General features: G+C 46.4%; 1 protein-coding gene across 1 annotated transcript; it reads right to left on the bottom strand.

Moving 5' to 3' along the window:
- Positions 1-2507: 2507 nt before the first annotated feature.
- On the bottom strand, positions 2508-10280 carry TENT5C (terminal nucleotidyltransferase 5C). Its single transcript, XM_084501135.1, has 2 exons — positions 10241-10280; positions 2508-8284 (listed from the first exon to the last, which is right to left on the bottom strand). Exon 2 carries the CDS (start codon positions 8256-8258, stop codon positions 7086-7088), a length of 1173 nt encoding a protein of 390 aa, XP_084357261.1. The 5' UTR covers positions 8259-8284; positions 10241-10280; the 3' UTR covers positions 2508-7085.
- Positions 10281-16900: the final 6620 nt, after the last annotated feature.

Genomic DNA, 16900 nt, shown 5'->3' with positions numbered 1-16900 from the left:
CGATACATGCAATATCAGGCTTCAAGGGCTCATTTTCCTCAGTTCATCCAAGAGCTGAAGGGATTAGTGGCTAGCACGAGACAGCCTGGGACGTTTCAGCCGTGTTGATAAGGAAGCAGCAATCCCCAGGTCACGGATTCTCGGGAACCCATCGCTACAGAAATAACGTCATTCTCAGCGAGGGCTACAACCAAATATTAGAACAGCTTCCCAGAGCACACGCTAAATTTCAGGCAAGCGCTTTAGAAAGATTGAATGACTTTCCAGTAGTTATACTGAGATATAGCTTTCAGAGTAAGTAATTCAGATAAGGGAGATATAGGGGGTGGAGAAGGGAATTGCTGCAGGTGGCGGGTTGACTCCGAAGGGAGAAGAGTGCCCGCAATGAGACCTATTCGTGGGTGCAATTCAAGTGCTTCACATCCTACATGCTCAGAAGCCTTGCCTTGCAGTGCGAAGGCAGCAACTGAAGCAGAAGGCTCACGTTGTAACCGTTCCCTTGCAAGGAAGGCAATTTTCCCTCTGCCTGATGTACAATCAGTATAATCTGTAGGTTTCACCCTTTTCTGAAGCAGTTTTGCTGTCCAAGCACCATACGAGTCAGATAGAGAACAAAGCTAACACATTTTGGGGATGGCAGTGAACGGGCACGGAGCGTCCCCTGCTCAACTTAGCAGCCGTGAAGACTCAGTGCAGCATTTTGCTGGATTAACTAGCCTAAGTAACTGGTTCCTGGTGGTTTACTGAACCCCCTATCTGAGAGCAAACGTGGTAACGCTGCAGCAGATAGCAGAGCTTCCTTTCATTTACATAAGCGAACTACCAGCTTCCATCTAGCAGCTGCTCTGCACATGGCTCTTGGCAAGGCTCTGTTTTTCCAGCACGATGACTCAACTCCTTCCTACTAGGAAAATTACTAAGGTTTGGGAGGTTAACTGCTCCCTCCACTAGGCAGCCTTGCCCAGAGGATACAGAGCTTATCTTTTTATCACCAAACCAAACCCAACAGATTACAGCACTGCTACTACAGCAAGACACGTCTGGTACATCTAACACCCACACTCGAGTGGTGCATTGCATCCTTTGATACATCTCCCTCCTTAGTGGAGGATGCATAAATGCAAACCCTATTTTACTGCTGAAGACAGCAACCACCCCTGTTCAGTGTGTTAGGGCACTAAATCTAGTAAATATGTAGTGAACAATGCTCAAAATAAGCAGGCACACAGTCTGGTTCTCCTACAGAAGCATCTGCTCTGTCTGTAGGAGGGCACATCGAGCACTGGCTTCAAAATATTAAAGCCAACAGGAGCCACCATCACAGGAGGCAGGCAGGAAATAATTACATCCACCAGAACAGCAGTGACAATTTGGAGGACCAGTCCTCTCAATCCTCCTGCTCCCCGTCACAAAACAGAGCTCATCTTGCTCAGCAGGGGTGAGGCTGGGTTCTGGCAGTACCACCAGACAGGATGCTTGTTTCCCCTGACCATGCAGCAGCAAGAGGGTAGAGCAGTTCACTTCTTCATTTATTATCAGTTTTCACCGTGCTGGAGGTTCCTCGTGGAACTGAAAGTGTGAGCACAGCCACTCGCCTAACCCCGGCCGCCTGGCTGTGGCACCGTCTGACCCCACACATTTTAAAGTCTGGTATCCGAGAAACCTACGGGAGGCTGCCCAAAATAACTCCGAAACTTTTACGACAAGATAAATTGAGGGGTTGAGGTAAGGGAGTTTCAGGTGACAAACAGATGGTTTGTGGCACCCACCCTCTGTGCAGCTGCATTATCAGTTCTCCATTTAAGTCCATAAGGGAGAAACTACACCTTGGAAAGGGACTACACAGGCTCCACGATTGCCTTTGTAAGATCACGGTGCTCCTGCTAGCCTCTGCAGAAGTTTCCACTGCAGTTGTTACAAGGTCCTGAAGGCTGGACTTTCCTCCAGCGTTACCTAACTGAGAGGGTAGAGCTTCTCTGAGCTCTGGGAGGGATTAGGAGCAGGCATGCTTTTTATAGTACATTTATTTTTGATTCTATAGCAGCAAATATACTGCCACACATCCCCGGCTTTTATTTAGCTTTGACCCGCTCAGCCTACATTGACCAGTAAGTTTTAGCAGTTCACTGCCAACAGAAGCATCAAATCTCAGGACAGAGGGAAAGCACAAAGACATTCAGCTTGTAGGTACCTTAGAGGGTTGCTGCTCATAGGACTAGGGACATGCTCCCACATTTCACTCTCAGACCAGCAGCAGAGGGCAAGTGCTTCTTTAAAAACCATCACTGTAGTTTAAGTGAGAGATCAATCACCTACCTGTCTCATTTAACTCACTCATCCTCAGCCAGTTGAGAGGCAGATCTGTAGATTAGTGATAAAAATTCTTGAGGAAGACCTAAAAAATCAACCATTTCTTCCCCTCCACCAGTGTATTTATACACACCACTCAATAAGCTGCAAGGACTCCCAGTCAGCACGACTCCGGTGCAGGAATAACTCGAGGCGAGCAATGTTTAGCATAAGTTTATTTGTACAGGAATTGCAGGATCATTAAGGTCCAAAACCCAGTTCCCAAGGGTGAACAAGTGAATACCACAGTGCAGAACAGCAGATCGAGTTCTTGTGACCAATCTCACATCAGGGCTCGTCACGAATCCAAGTACTCCTAGTATCTTGTTCCGCCAGCCTAAAAGGAAAAACTCACTTTTTCGAACAAGCGTGAGATTTTCCAAGAGCCGACTTCTAATAGTAAAAAAAAAAAAAAAAAAAAAAAATAGAAAAAAAGCTTTCAAATTTCAACAAAAAGTGCGGTTTTAATCAGAAAAAAAGACAGACAAGCCCAATGCAGATACTTCAGTGAACGGCCTTCTCTTCCCATGGAGGAGAGAAACTGGAGTGCTCCAACCATTCCCACAAAAGCTCCTACAACTATCGCCCGGCATCCCACCTCGTAACGAGTTTCAATGAAATTAAAGAGCAGATATGAAAGACACTTTGCCATAGTTAACAAGTCATTGACAGCAATGGTTTGAGTAAGACTTCGACGCAAAAGCTACAAGTATCACTTATCCATTTGGCTCTCCCAGTGCCCAAATTAGACCAATTTGCCAGTAACGATGGCCAGCTTATTGCTTATTTCCATGCCTAACAATTATGGCACTCTGATTCAACAGGTTTAGTAAGAGGGACAGCAAACTGTCAGTACGCTGAATTGAAGCGATTTGCCTAAGTTATTTCCTAAGAGGCCTTTTCCCAACCAATGGCACGACAAGCAGAGATCCCTACAAACGTTTGCAGGAACTCTAATGATCAGAAAAACCCACAACATCTAGGCACAAAAACATACCAAGTGCTTAACTCGGCAACTCCATCACAAAAACCATGGGGTTTTAAGTCTCAGTAAGATCTCCAGGTACTTGGACTAGATTTAAACACTACCTTCTGCTTTGTAGATCAGCATAGGGATTTCAGGGAAGTGACTAAAACCCACCCTGGTCTCTGTGGTAGCATCTTGATCAAATATAAGACTTCATCCAGCTTACAAATGAGCAAAAATATCAATAAACTGTATGTTAAGGAGGACTCGGTGATAAATATTCAGAACAGATGCTTAGCCTCAGACTGACTTAGCCCCGCAGAGTTTAAGCTACAGGAAGAAGAGAGCTATTTTAAAGCATAAGGTCTCATTTCCCAGAAGCCTAGCCCTTAGGAATGATGCACAGACACAAGTCCTGCAGTGCAGTGTCGCTGTAACTTCGCTTTGATGCTGCTGCCTTGAGGGAATGCATTGGGGAAATAGCCTGTCCCAAACCTCCACTTGCTACAGAAGCAGAGGAGAGTGCAGGTTTGCATCATTTAGCACTGAAGGGAGACTGAATCAGGCAGCCTGAACTTGGCCTAGGGTCACCACTTTAACCTAGCACTTCTTCTCGTGTTACTCCCAGCTACAGGGCCCCCAAAAACCTGACCCCAAACCAACCCACACGCAGCAGATTAAGCTGCTGCTACCTGTGGCAGCAGGCTGCCGGGACAGCTTGAAGTCAGGAAGGGGCGGGCTGCTGGCAGCACCACAATGAAAAGTTATTAATTATTTCAGCTCCACCTAGACTGCCGAGCCAGGCTTGTTTTGAAGGTAATGACACCACACATCATCCCAGCAATCCCTTATAACTTAGTGCCAATACAATAGGTAATGTGCAACTCCAGGCTACAGTTTAACTGCTCAAGACCTTCACATCCAGACTAAAAAGCATCAAGTATTTATCATCCCAGAGCAATGTAAGATGCTGACAGGGGAACACAGCAGTCCTGCAAAGCTTAAACCGAGGAAGGCAGACGTTCAGAGAACAGCCATTCGACTTTTAAGAAAGCTTCCTTAGGATCCTCTGTTACAAGAGACATTAGGAAAAGCACAAATACTTTTGGCAGGAAGCTTGAGTTCTCCATAGCTCTGTCACAACATAAATCCAGGAGAGCTTTCTAGCACTTTTTCTATTAGATACATCTGGCCCGATGTACAGCAGCCAAGGTACTCAAAGACCAGTAAGAAACAAGGCAGCTTGCTTCAAGCTAATGAGGACTGTCCCCTGAGCATGGGCTGCTTCTCCCACAGGAGCTGATGCACAGAAAGTTCCTAAAGATCAGCCATGAGATTTCCTAAAGGTAAGCTGTGAGATGCTGTAAGACCAGAGTGTAAGCTACTTGAAACGAAAATCAAACACGTTCCTCTAGGCACAGCTTTTTTTTTTTTTTTTTTTTTTTTAAAGCCAACTGCAGCTATTTAAGAGATGAGAGCAATTAAACCCTTAAAAAGGCTTCCTCCCTTCTGGTGATACTCCGTGCTGGTCCAAGTATTGCTTCTCATGCAGAAGTTACTCATTCTGGCAGTAAGCTTGCTCTAAGTCTGACACACATGACAACACCAGCCAAACCATTAGTTTTTAAAAAAGCCTTCCAGCTAGTGTCTTGGGTGAGAGGTACCTTGCCTGTATGCTACTCCAAGTCCAAGCCACAGTTTATACAAAAGAATGGGTTTACTTTTGAATCCAACTCCTTTGGCAGACTATTCAAGAGCCTTCGATAATAAAAAAAGCCACCAAACTGTCTATTTGCTACTGAAGATGCTTACAAGACTGCTGGAGAAATTAACCTAAAGCATGCCTGGCTGCAGCCAGCTTCCTCAGTTGGATCCCTCCCTGCCTTCCTAAGCTAAGTGAAGCAAACAGCAGCTCTGCTGCTGTACTGATGTGGTCTTCATCAATCAGTTATGTTGCAAGTTCTCCCACTTTTCATAACCAGAATTCTTTGGTCCTACCAAGAAGAGGCAGTTTTTCACTGCCAGGTAAGAGCTGCACTGCTACTCTTTACCTTTAATACCAACTGTAGGTGTTTTACCTGCTTTCTGCTTTCCCTTCTACACATAAATCATTTGTTTGATCCAGCACTTTGACTTCCAGCTGTCTGCGTGAGCTTCTGAGACCCAAGAAGGGTTAGCAATTAAGTATCCTTAAACACTGCACTGCTACATATTAAGTATCTCAACAATTTGCCTTCCTAGTTCTGCACCCCTTTCTGTTTCTAGTACTTCTCTGGTGAAGCAAAGGAACCTCAAGATCATTTGCTATACATATTTTATTATTGCAGCTCAGTGAAAAAGTCTTCCAGTCAGTTTCTAGTACTGCTGCATACAGCACCGTGGAACTCTGAACCATCCTTATAAAGCACAGGGGCATCAAAGCAGCAAGTTCAGCACATACCCGTTAAGAAGGTCAGCCTCCAAGGGAGCACACGCTCTCTCAGAGGCTGTTCTGAAAGCAGGGGTAGACTTCCACTACACACAGCCTCTGTGGAAAGCTCTGCTTAGGGTTTATATACATGAAGTGAAGGTTAAGACTGCTAAAGACAAAGATCTCGGCTTTAACCTCCCCAAATCCTATCTCATACAGTGACCAAGTGATAGTGACAAACTTAAAAAAAGAAAAGTGATAAAGCTTAACCCTTAAGAGGAGACAGAAAGGCAAGCCTTCAGGACCTCCTGAATTTGTACAAGAAAAAAAAAAAAACCCTTAGGAGGCACTTAAGGAATTTATGCTGTGGCAGACGTGCACATCAGACTACAAGTTAGTGGTTTGGTTTTTCTTTTTTTGCCTGCTGTGGACCCATGAGGAAGAAAGTTAAGTCACACTTCAGTGTAAGAGCTGCGCTACTTTCCAACTGTGCCAATAACTCTTTTGAAAGAGACTTTATCTTAAGCCTATACTTAATAGTATTTTCCCCATCTTAACCATTCAAACAGCAGTTCCAATTTAAGTTTTTAATGCCTTATTCCAAGGACTTAGTAATTTTTTTAGATCAGGTTTTGGTGCATGTTTAGACAAGCCACCTTCCATCCCTTTTTGTACTCGAGAAAGGTTTAGCCAGCTCATGCTTTAGGGACAGATTTACTAATTCATCTTCAACTTCCAAGACAAACTTGAACTTGATGCAGGCCCACATACACCCATCTACTACAGGAAACACCCTTCAGGCCCTCTACGAGAGGGACAATATCCATCCTGTCATCAGTTCTACACAGCCAGAAAGTAGAAGCAGCCCAAGCATGACACAAGCCCACTCTTGCACAATTAGTTCAATAGAAAGCTGACTAAAAATTGAACTGAGGAAGTATAAAGTAATGAGATTAGGCAATAGAAAGCAGAGTTCGGGATCAACTTCTGCTCTGCACAAGACGTTTTCCAGTCTTTGCTCTATTAACTAACCCAGTTCACTGAATACTCCACACTTAGGTGACATTAACAGCCATTTCCAAGACTGGTGCCTAGTTTTGTAACTATTCCTCTAACACTTGGCTGCTGGTTCTCTTCTCCCAGTGAGGAGGTAATAAGGCTCCTTGGCATTTGTAGAGATATACTGAAAAAGGTTCTTCACACATCACCTGGCTGTGTATTCCTACCACACACCAGGAAATGGATAGTCCAACAGTCCTATTTATTAGAAAGCCTCCAACTGGCAGTCATTACTTGTGTATTTACACTCGGCAACTCGGCTTTTAGTAGCCTCCACTCAAGAATGCTGGAGAGAAATGATCAGTTGCAAGGCAACCAAGTCGGGTAGGACTGGCTATATGGCACGGGAGCATTGGCAAGGTAGTAGTTGCTGAAGTTCACATCACTAACGTAAGGTGCTGGCTGGTAGTAACAGGTAACAGTAGTGGCATTAGGGATGATGTTCTGCTCTGCCAGTACTCTGAGAGCCAGCAGAGAAATCAAGTTGAGAGTCTGCCTTCGCTCGTGCCCCATGAGACACACCGTGCTCTCGTTCACCACCCTGCGCAGGATCATGAGGTAGTCATATTTGCTCCTCTCTTCTTTGGAGAAGTGGTTCTGGAGGTAGGTCTCGAGCTTGCGCTGCTGATCCAGGATGTCTGGGAAGTCTATGAAGAACCGGGAGCACATGTAGCGCTCCAGTGTTTTGATCTCATCTTTATCCATGGGCCTGAAGTCCCGCACTAAGAGGTTACTGTACTTCAGAAGCCCACCACCTCGGATCTCTTCAGGATTTTTGGTAGCTATCAGCTTGTTCTGGAGGTGATCGAAAGCTGCTTCGAAGTCTCCATACATACTCTCCCCAATCACAGTTGGATGGAAGTGCTCTGACATGGGGTTTTCCGAGTAGTCATAGTAGAAAAGCAGGGAATCCAGTATGATTTGGAAGGAGTCCACACTGAACTCGAACTGCCGTCTTATACAGTCTACAAACTTCAGCTCCACGTTCCTACCATGTTTGTTGGAGAGTGATATCAAGCTCCAACGGTCCGATTCTGTGGACACTTTAACCAGCTTCTGGATGTAGGCTTCCTTCAGTGTTACTGGACTGATTTTTAGCTTGCTTACTCCTTCTGGCAAGAAATTCAGGAGGGAGCGCAACACCACATCTCGAACTAGCTGAAACTCTGCCTCACTCGGAAGAGACACTTGAAAAATGAGATCCAGGTCTTTGCATCCCAGACCATTATCCTTGACCAGGACGTGGCCAGCTGCAGAGCCGTTCAGACGGACATCATGTACCGCAATGCCTGCTTCATTCAGCCTGCTCCGAACAGTCTGAACAATGTCCTTCAGAGTTATCTTCAGCGTCGGGAAGTTACCTCGTCCATGGATCGGGACCACCTCTGTAAGAACCTCATGCAGGCGGCTGACCTGCTCCCAGTTCAGTACGCTGCATGACATGCAGTCTGTATTACTTCCTTTGCTTGCCATGTTCAGGTTTTTCTTCTCCAAAGAAACTGTAAGGAGGTGGAGGAAGAAAAAAAACGTAAGTTAAACTTTCGGTTTGCACTTCCTAAACATACATCTTATGCTCTGCTTGCTGTCTACATGTAGAACCTAAAGAGAAATAGTTCTACAGACTAATGATTATCAGCAAGCCTTTCACCCGAAATGATTCTCAGCTTCCCTGCTTGTTCAGGCACAAAATGTAGTTGTCTGTGTCCTTCTTGGTGATGCAGAGTTAAGTACCGCACCACAGCAGTTCATTTCAAAGGGCAATTATCAATGAATAATACAAATAAGCTTTGCCCAGGTTTCTAAGATCCGCAGTACCAGCTGAAGCCAGAGAGAACCATAAGCACAGAAGGCTTCCAAAAGCTAACCTTGAACTTGTTTCATTATAGGTAAAGCTCAAACCTCTCTCCAGCTAACACAACAGTGGAAAACACTCAGGTGTTTTAGTTCCAGGGCTTAGAGATCCAATCCACTGAAAGCACTCCAGTTATGCCAGAGGCACAAGATTGCTTTTTCATAGAAGTTTTTTTGTTTGTTTGTTTGTTTTAAAAAAAAAAAAAAAAAAAACTTTTAGTATTTCCAGTAGTTTCCATTATCTCCCTCTTACAGGCTAAGAGAGAAGTCCACCTTGCTCCTGCAAAAACTATAGAACTTCAGCATCTTGGAGAGCATTTCAGCTACAAAGCCAGATAACAGAACTTTTAAATTTGCATTCCAGTCTGCAAGCAATTCTTTTTCAGATACACTACATAATCAAATTACCTTTTGGGCAATATTCCTACTTTCCCTGACCTTTTCAGTCGTTTGTGGAGGGAAAACAAGCTTGTAAGAGCTGGCATATATTCAGGTGGGATTAAGGCGTACATGTCAGCATTACACTAAGGACCTGAGAAACTCAATGACCAGATTTTGTCACAGCCTAGTCCAAGCATTAGCACTTTAAGGAGTGCTGTCACAGCTCTCATAACAGTTGAGCAGATATTCTCTGGTACTTCAGCAGCTTGTTTCGAGGTATATCAATACTTACATATACTCTACAGTCACTCAACTCCAACAGGAGTTAATACACTTTCCTGTTTTAAGTGTTACAGCTTTTTATGGTGGCCAGGTGCTCCCTGACAGCTACAGACTGAGGTCTCACCTTCATCTGCCCCAAGTACTCGTGAAGGCTGCGCTGGCAGCTGCCAAGGTCAGACCACTCAGACTTAGCTCAGTTAACTCCTGCCTACCGGGAGCTGCTTAAAAAGCAACCACACTGTTTGGCAACACGAACCAGCGCTGCGTGGGGAACGCTTCAAGCAAGATTCAAGCAGCAGCTCTTGTTATCTCTTGCTTGTCAGCCTCCAGCTTTTGGCTTTCAAGAAGCTCTTTGACTGTGTTCACGGAGGTGACAGAGCGAGACGTCAACGCAGAAGTGCTCCGGAGGAAGCAGCTTCTGTCCTTGGGCATAAGCAGCTGCGTATCATATCAGCTTCAGTAGCCATGAAACAAGCTTGCGATTCATAAAATAATTAATCCAGGACAAAGCAAGGGTTTCTTCAAACACAGACCTTAAAGCTCCAGCACAGTATAGCCCCAGAGGCACCGAGGCTGACAGGAGCTGCCCTCAGGCATATTAAAACACACTTTCACCTTAAAGCACTATCTTCTCCACAGCACGGGAGCCTCTCCTGACTCCTGGCTCACTCTGCAAGCCCACAGGCTCCTCCTTTCCAGCTGTGGGCTCCTCAGCAGCTGGGGCGAGGCATACAGCACCCCACGGCAGCACTTCTCCAGCGGAGCTTTCCACCCCACCACCCGCGCCTGGTTGGGCTCCAGCGTTTTTATCGTGCAGGGGCACAGCGTGCATCGCTGCCCTTATTACCACAGAAATAATCACCACACGCCTAGCCCCAGAGGCTCGAAAAACGAGGAGCTCTGCGCTCCTCCTCGCCTCGCCTCACCCCGTCCCCGCTCACCTCAGCCCGGCCCCGCCGCGCCGCCCGGCCCCGCTCCCGCGCACGCCTCCCTGCCCCCTCCGCCCGCCCTTTATGGCCGCGCCACCGCCCCGCCTCCGCTCCTCCTCCGCCCTCAGGGGCGGCTTCTCCGGACACACGGACACACGGACACACGGACACGGTGCCGGGACCGAGCCCGAGGAGAAGGGGAGCGGCTGCCTCAGTCACGGGGAGCCCAACGCCACAGGGGTTGTCCTGAAGAGACACCCCCCCCCCCCCTCGGGGCAAGAGCCTCAGGGAAGAAAAATTGCACTTGCTGCTGGAAACCCTCAGTATTTGGGGCAAAAGAGGAGAAAAGGGAGCTGGGGTGGTTGCTGTGCGCCTCGCCGTGCCACAGCTGTGTTTGCAAAGCACTGGGAAAAGCACATCTGGAGTGCTGTTCTGCCACACGCACCAAGGGGAGATGGAGTCAAAGCTGATCCTGTGAGAGGAGGCTGAAATGCTGCTCTTCGCTCAGCCACCAGAAACAGGCCCTCGGCCACCAAAACAAAAGCCGGGCAGGGATATGGGTGGGTTTCTTTTCTTTCTGTATCTTCCTCTACGAGCACACTTGGCATAGGTCAGCATCTTTTTGTCTGCTGACAGCACCATCCCTTCAGGCTAGTGCAGTAGAGAAGGAGGGGAGTAAAACTAACTTGTTTTAGATACCTGCTAGATAACAAAATCCATAATAGGGTTGCCTGTGACAGAGTTACAGGGTTGAACTTCTGAATGCAGGACATATTTATTTTTTTTTTCCTGTGCTTCTGAAACAAGAAAGAGAAATAGGGAACTCAAAAAGGAGTAATAGCAGACATGACGGAGGCATAACCACCGGTAGGGAAGTGTCTCACTCGGAGGTTAAAATACTGAATGGTGTCCCCTGTTAAAAAGGTGTTTTCAGCAGTACTTCTGCCTCACATGCCATTGTCTATTTTGGATGGTATGTTTTCTGTTCCCTCTTGGAGAAACAGCAATTACACGTTGAAAAAATATTTTGTAATATTTATTTCACATCAATAAAGGCAAAGAAACTTGCAACACAATGATATTACAGATGTTAAAATACTGATAGAAGGATCGTACTTTATTTGTTTAGAAGTTCTTGTTTCACAAAAATGTGAAAACAAAGGGGTGTCTCAACCATGTCTTAGACATTGAGTATGCTTCAGTGGAAGTGCAGAGCTCTTTGTCGTGAATTTAAAGCTCCCGAAAATATGTCAGTCACTATCCATCGATCCTACAGGAAGGCCAGAGGGACTGGATTTTGAAACCTGCTGGGCCAGACTTGTGTAGGTTGCAGGAGGAGTGAGGAATGCATCTTTGAGTAATGGACGCCTAGGGGAGCAAGCCCATTTCCCCCTGGCAGGAGCCAGCCTCCTGTTATCCATCTGCATCTGCGGGGTGGATTCCTGTGCCGTGAGGATGGAAAACACGGGAAGGCACAGCCCACTGGCAAGACAAGAGATTAAAAATGCACGAGTGCTGTGGCTGCTGAGGGGGTTCTGACCCCGTCCCAGAGCACATAGTGCCTGACATTTAGGCAGGACTGACTGTCCCGCTGTCAGCTCGAACACCAAGCCTAGGGAGAAGTGGCAGGAGACAATCCCAGTCTCAGCAAACCCTCCTTTCTTTGAGAACAACTGGGGGACAGATTCCTGCTGAGAGGCACCATCTCCCTCTGCTCCTGGACGATCACCCTCTTGCCCTTCTCCCACAGCCGCTCCGTCCCTCATCTCTGCCTGCAACCCCACAGCTATGCTCGCTCCTCTCCTGCCTGCAGCTTCCCTGTGTTGGGTTCCCCTTTGGGACACACTCTGTGGGAACCATTTCAAAGAGTTTACAGAGAGGATGGGGAAGGAAGAAAGACCAAGTGGGTGCTGGGACATTACCGTAACAGAGGGGGAAAAAAAAAAAAAAGAGTCTGGAAACCACCAAAACAGAGCTAAGTATGAAGTTTTATAAACACAGAGCAACGTGTTCATTTTAATCCAGTAAATAGGGCAGCAAATTTGGCAGATGAAACGCACTTAAAAACTTGTAAGTCAGCTCAGTGACCTGGCACTGTCAGATTAGTTTCCTTTCGTGATGCATTGCCGAACGTAATGTGTCACTATAAATCTTGCTAGCTGCAACTGTTAAAGCCATAAAGTGAAGTAGGGTTATTAATACACACTAGTAAAAGCTGTCAGGCTCTATTCTGTAATTGAGCATCAAATCTGTGGTTGGAAAACGTTCCCTTTTGTTTGACATGTGGGATAACTGCATGTCTGCTGATACGGAGAGCATGGAGACAGGTAAGAACATCCCCATCATGTGGGGTTATTGTGAAATCCTCTTTCAGAGTATCAGGAGTGAACTCCTCTCTCTGTTAGTAGCTGCCTCTACAAGTCTTTGAGGTTTCCTTCCTGTGGGGAGACGCAGCAATTTTCCCTCTCGATAAATCAAAATAGACATGTAAAGTCTTGTATAGACCCACAGAGTCTAATGCTGGGAAGAGTAGTCTTTCACAAATCTGAGGTTAAATTTGCCACTAAAAGCACAGCAACAGCTGAAAGGTTGTCTGAGGGATGAGATGCTGCTGTGTAGGGCTCTCCAGCTCCCACCAAGTTCCCGAGCTCAGCAAAAGCTGAGAGGTTTTTCTCCAAGAGGCAAGAAATGCCACCGGGGTGCTTCACCAGCAGGACCCATGCAAAGCATGACCTTCAAATGCTTGCTACATGGAGACCCGAGGAGGATGCAGAAACTGAGTCATTGTCTCTCACAAATGTCTTAAGACGTGTTTCCACCTGTTGGCCCTTTCACACAGCATTTTTGCTTCTGCAGTAGACCCAGTTTTGCTGATCTGGAGTGGGAAGCCCAGGGAAGCCCAGCACTTTCTTTTCCATTACGAATGAGCAGCGTTGAGATTTCTCCCACGTCAGCCCTCCCTCGTGATGCATGCTGAGATGGAATGCACTTACTGGAGCGAGTGGGCAGTGGTCCGTCATCTGAGTTGTTTTTCCTTGCACCTGAGCTTGCCCCAGCTACTTAATTAGTCACACGGTTTCCCAGAACCCGGGGGAGAACGAACCGTTAACAAATTTCGGTGGCGTAGGAGAAGACAAAAGCTGAAGAGGGGGAGGAGGAGGGGGAGTTTGCAAATCAAACTGAAAAAAATATTTACTCTATTTTGGGAGTTGTGAGCAAACCCAGGATACATCACCATATGTTCAAGCTGCAGGTGGCAGACGCAGCAAAGGGGGGTTCACAGAAACAGTGAAGCTGTTTAGGGAGTGCAGCCTCAGTCGTGTGAAGCTCTTGCACACGAATCTTGTACTTTCCCTCACCACAGATTTTCACTTTGAAATTACAGCTTTTTCCCATTCCCTCATCATCCGTAGCTCAGGGAGCTGATGTACAGGAGCGTAGCGATCACAGCACACCTGCAGCAACCCCACAGGCATCGGACAGCAGTCTTCTGCATGCAAGCTCAGTCTGTTGCTTCTGTCACTGTAAAAAAAAAAAAAAAAAAAAAAAAAAGGCTACTGGTCACCCCTACAAATTCACAGATTTGAAGGCTAACAGACATGATTAACTATCACTTAGTACTAAAAAAATACTGACATAAAACTCACAGCCCCTTCAATAACATATACTTTCCTGCAGACTTCATTCAAATCCCTCCAGAGTTGGATAATCCAGTGCTTTGCCATAGTAGTTTGTTGCAGCTGTTAGTTACTTTCACAAATAAAGGTCCACAGAGTTTGATCTGGTTTTAATTTTCACCTACCTTTATTTTCAGTATGCTTTTCTTTTTCCCTGCTAGATGATGGGGGCTTTTATTGAAAAGTTGCCTGAATTCTTTATGATTTTTTTTTCTTCAACAAGTCCTTTTCTTCTAGCTGGTGGCAATGGTAACTGGAAAAGGAGGTTTTGCATACATAAAGTAGGTATGTAGTTTAAAATAATCTAAATCAGAGCTATCAGAGACTCTCCTAACCCATGCTCAGAGGTCAGGTTTATGCCAACGGGCAGTGAGGCAGCTCAAGGAACTGACCCAGCTGAAAACTGATCCAGCCGAAGAGGTCAAATTCAGCTGGGCTAGCCTGCTAACAGGGCCACCACGCAATTGCATGGGCACCAGCACAAGCACGGGAGGTGAGGCAGGTTGACAGCAAACTTTACATGGACTGAGAAGCCTTCTTGGCCTGCTTTGTGGGCCACCAGCACTGTGCATGGAAACTCTATAACCCTGTAAGCTGCTGCGTCCCAGCACAAGGCTGACAACCAGTGCATGCTCTCCACCAGTATGGGTCAGGGAGTCCTTGAAGAGCACGTGGGTGGGTAGCATCTCTGTCAGGATTTCTGCTGTGGCCTGTCCTGCAGTGTGACAGCTGCTCCTCCAAGCCCCAGCTCCATCCACCTCTCTTGGTGGATGGGGATAACAATCTCCCTTCCCACCAGGTTTAATCTCACCTTATCAGGTCTGAGGTGACTGCCAGCCTCACCCCCCTACATGGCCAGCTGGCATCCTACAATGCTCTGAGGGGTCCCTGCAGACTGTTTTTGCAGCAGTTCAGCCTACAGCTGTCTCATCCAGGGCTGTGCAAGAACAATCCTCCCAGAGACAGATAATCGGGGCTTTCAGGCTCTCTTATCTCATACAGGGGAGGTAGGGTAAGGTTACATATCTCAGTCTGGGAAAACAGCATTACCATACCTCTTTCTAATGAAACCCAACATTTTCCTTCTGTTTAGAAACTTGTCAAGCAGCCTATGGGCCTTTCTGCCTATGCTGGGAAAAACTTGCAGCTACATGCTAGAGATCACTTTAGACAAATAAAGTTTGAGGAAGTAAAGTATCGGGATCTTTTGAGATAAGGAAAGGTTAAGGCTGTGGATGTGCTGCATGGTGATGTTTTCCATGGGTGTCCTGCTAAGACAGCACATCTTCCTCTGTGGGAGTGAGAGTGCTCTATCTCCTTTCGTCATACGACAGGTCTGAACCCTATGCAGGGCAGAAAAAAAAAGTAGCTGCACCAAGATTTCTGCATTGCTCCATGATCTTCCATAGCTTAACTTGTAATAAATCTTCGATTCAAGGAAGAAGGGTTGCCTCTGTCTACACGGTATCAGATTTCAGCACCAAACACAAGTCATGGCCTGGTTAAGAGATCAGAACAGAAATAAGGAGTTAGTTAGAAGTCTCTTGCAGTTTAAAGTCCACTTGCTGCATGAGAACCAGCACAAAACAGATGAGTGTGACAGGTTTCAAGCTGGGACAGGCATTTGATTTTTAGTAGCAAGAAGCTACTCAGAGTTTTTACGCAAGGCTCATGAGGAATTACTTGGTCTGGGCTCAGTTTTAGGTTACAGTGAGAAGCACAGTCAGTCCGTAAGGTGTGTAACAAAAATGTTTACAGGAATGCAAAATCTGAGACAGTAAAAGGTGCTTATAGTTTGAGTACCAAATGAGAAGCCTCAGTCTAGAAAGAGTTAAAGCTAACTGCTGGTAGTTTTATTCTGTAAATCAATTTTACTCATGCTTATGTGGATGTGATTGTGTAACAGATTTTACAAGTGAGCTGATTTTGTTTCCCACCAGATTTTCTGTGTGGCTGATTTCCTGTAGAAAAACTCAGCTCAGATAAAGAAGCCTGCTTATCGTGAATATCCTACAAAGGTAACAGACAGGGAATGAAGGGCCCTCACAGCCCTAGGGGTTGTTTTAATCTCCAAGCCAGCAATTCACAAACACAAACCTGCATACCAGAGTTGGTTCCAGAGGCTTCCCAAATAAATACTCCTCCAGGCCTCCTTTCCTCACTGAATGTAGTGTTTACATCGCAGGACTACATTGAGGTAGAAGTTTAACAGAAATCTTTGAAAAAATGTAGGTGCTAGGTTGTCCTGCAGTGACTGATCTCACCTTTAATCTGTTTGTCCACTCAGGCCCTATTGTTTCAGCAACGCATCTGGAGTTTTATTAACAATGCTTGCTTTCTGAGTATTTGTAAGACCACAATATTCGATGCTTTCATGGTTTTCTCTGTGACTAGAATTTTTTCTGTGACTGGAATTAAGTACATTAAAGGAGGCTGTAGCGAGGTGGGGGTTGGTCTGTACTCCCATGTGCCTGGTGACAGGACAAGGGGGAACAGGCTAAAGTTGCACCAGGGCTGTTTTAGGTTGGATATTAGGAAGAACTTATTTACTGAGATGGCTGTGAGGCATTGGAATGGGCTGCCCAGGGAAGCGGTGGAGTCACCATCCCTGGAGGTCTTTAAAAGACGTTTAGATGTTGAACTTTGCAATATGGTTTAGTGGAGGGCTTGTTAGTGTTAGTTCAGAGGTTGGACTCGATGATCTTGAGGTCTCTTCCGACCTAGGCAATTCTGTGATTCTGTGATATGCCAGAGCTGGCACGTTCACAGCCTCATCGTAGCACCTGAAAGGCTGGCAGCACTGAACACGTATCAGCTACTACTTCTCGCCTTATAACATCTTATAAATGCAGGTTGGGGAAAAGAAGGGTGGGGGGTGCACCGCTGCCAGCCGTCCCTCACACCTCCCCACACACCCCGCCACCGCCTCCATCCCGCCCCCCTCCGCCATTTTGTGGGCGGCCGCCACCATCTTGTGGGCGGTACCGGGCGGGCG

Source organism: Aythya ferina, assembly GCF_964211825.1.
Source record: "Aythya ferina genome assembly, chromosome: 1".
Lineage (NCBI taxonomy): Eukaryota > Metazoa > Chordata > Aves > Anseriformes > Anatidae > Aythya > Aythya ferina.
This window is presented reverse-complemented; position numbering and strand designations above follow the sequence as displayed.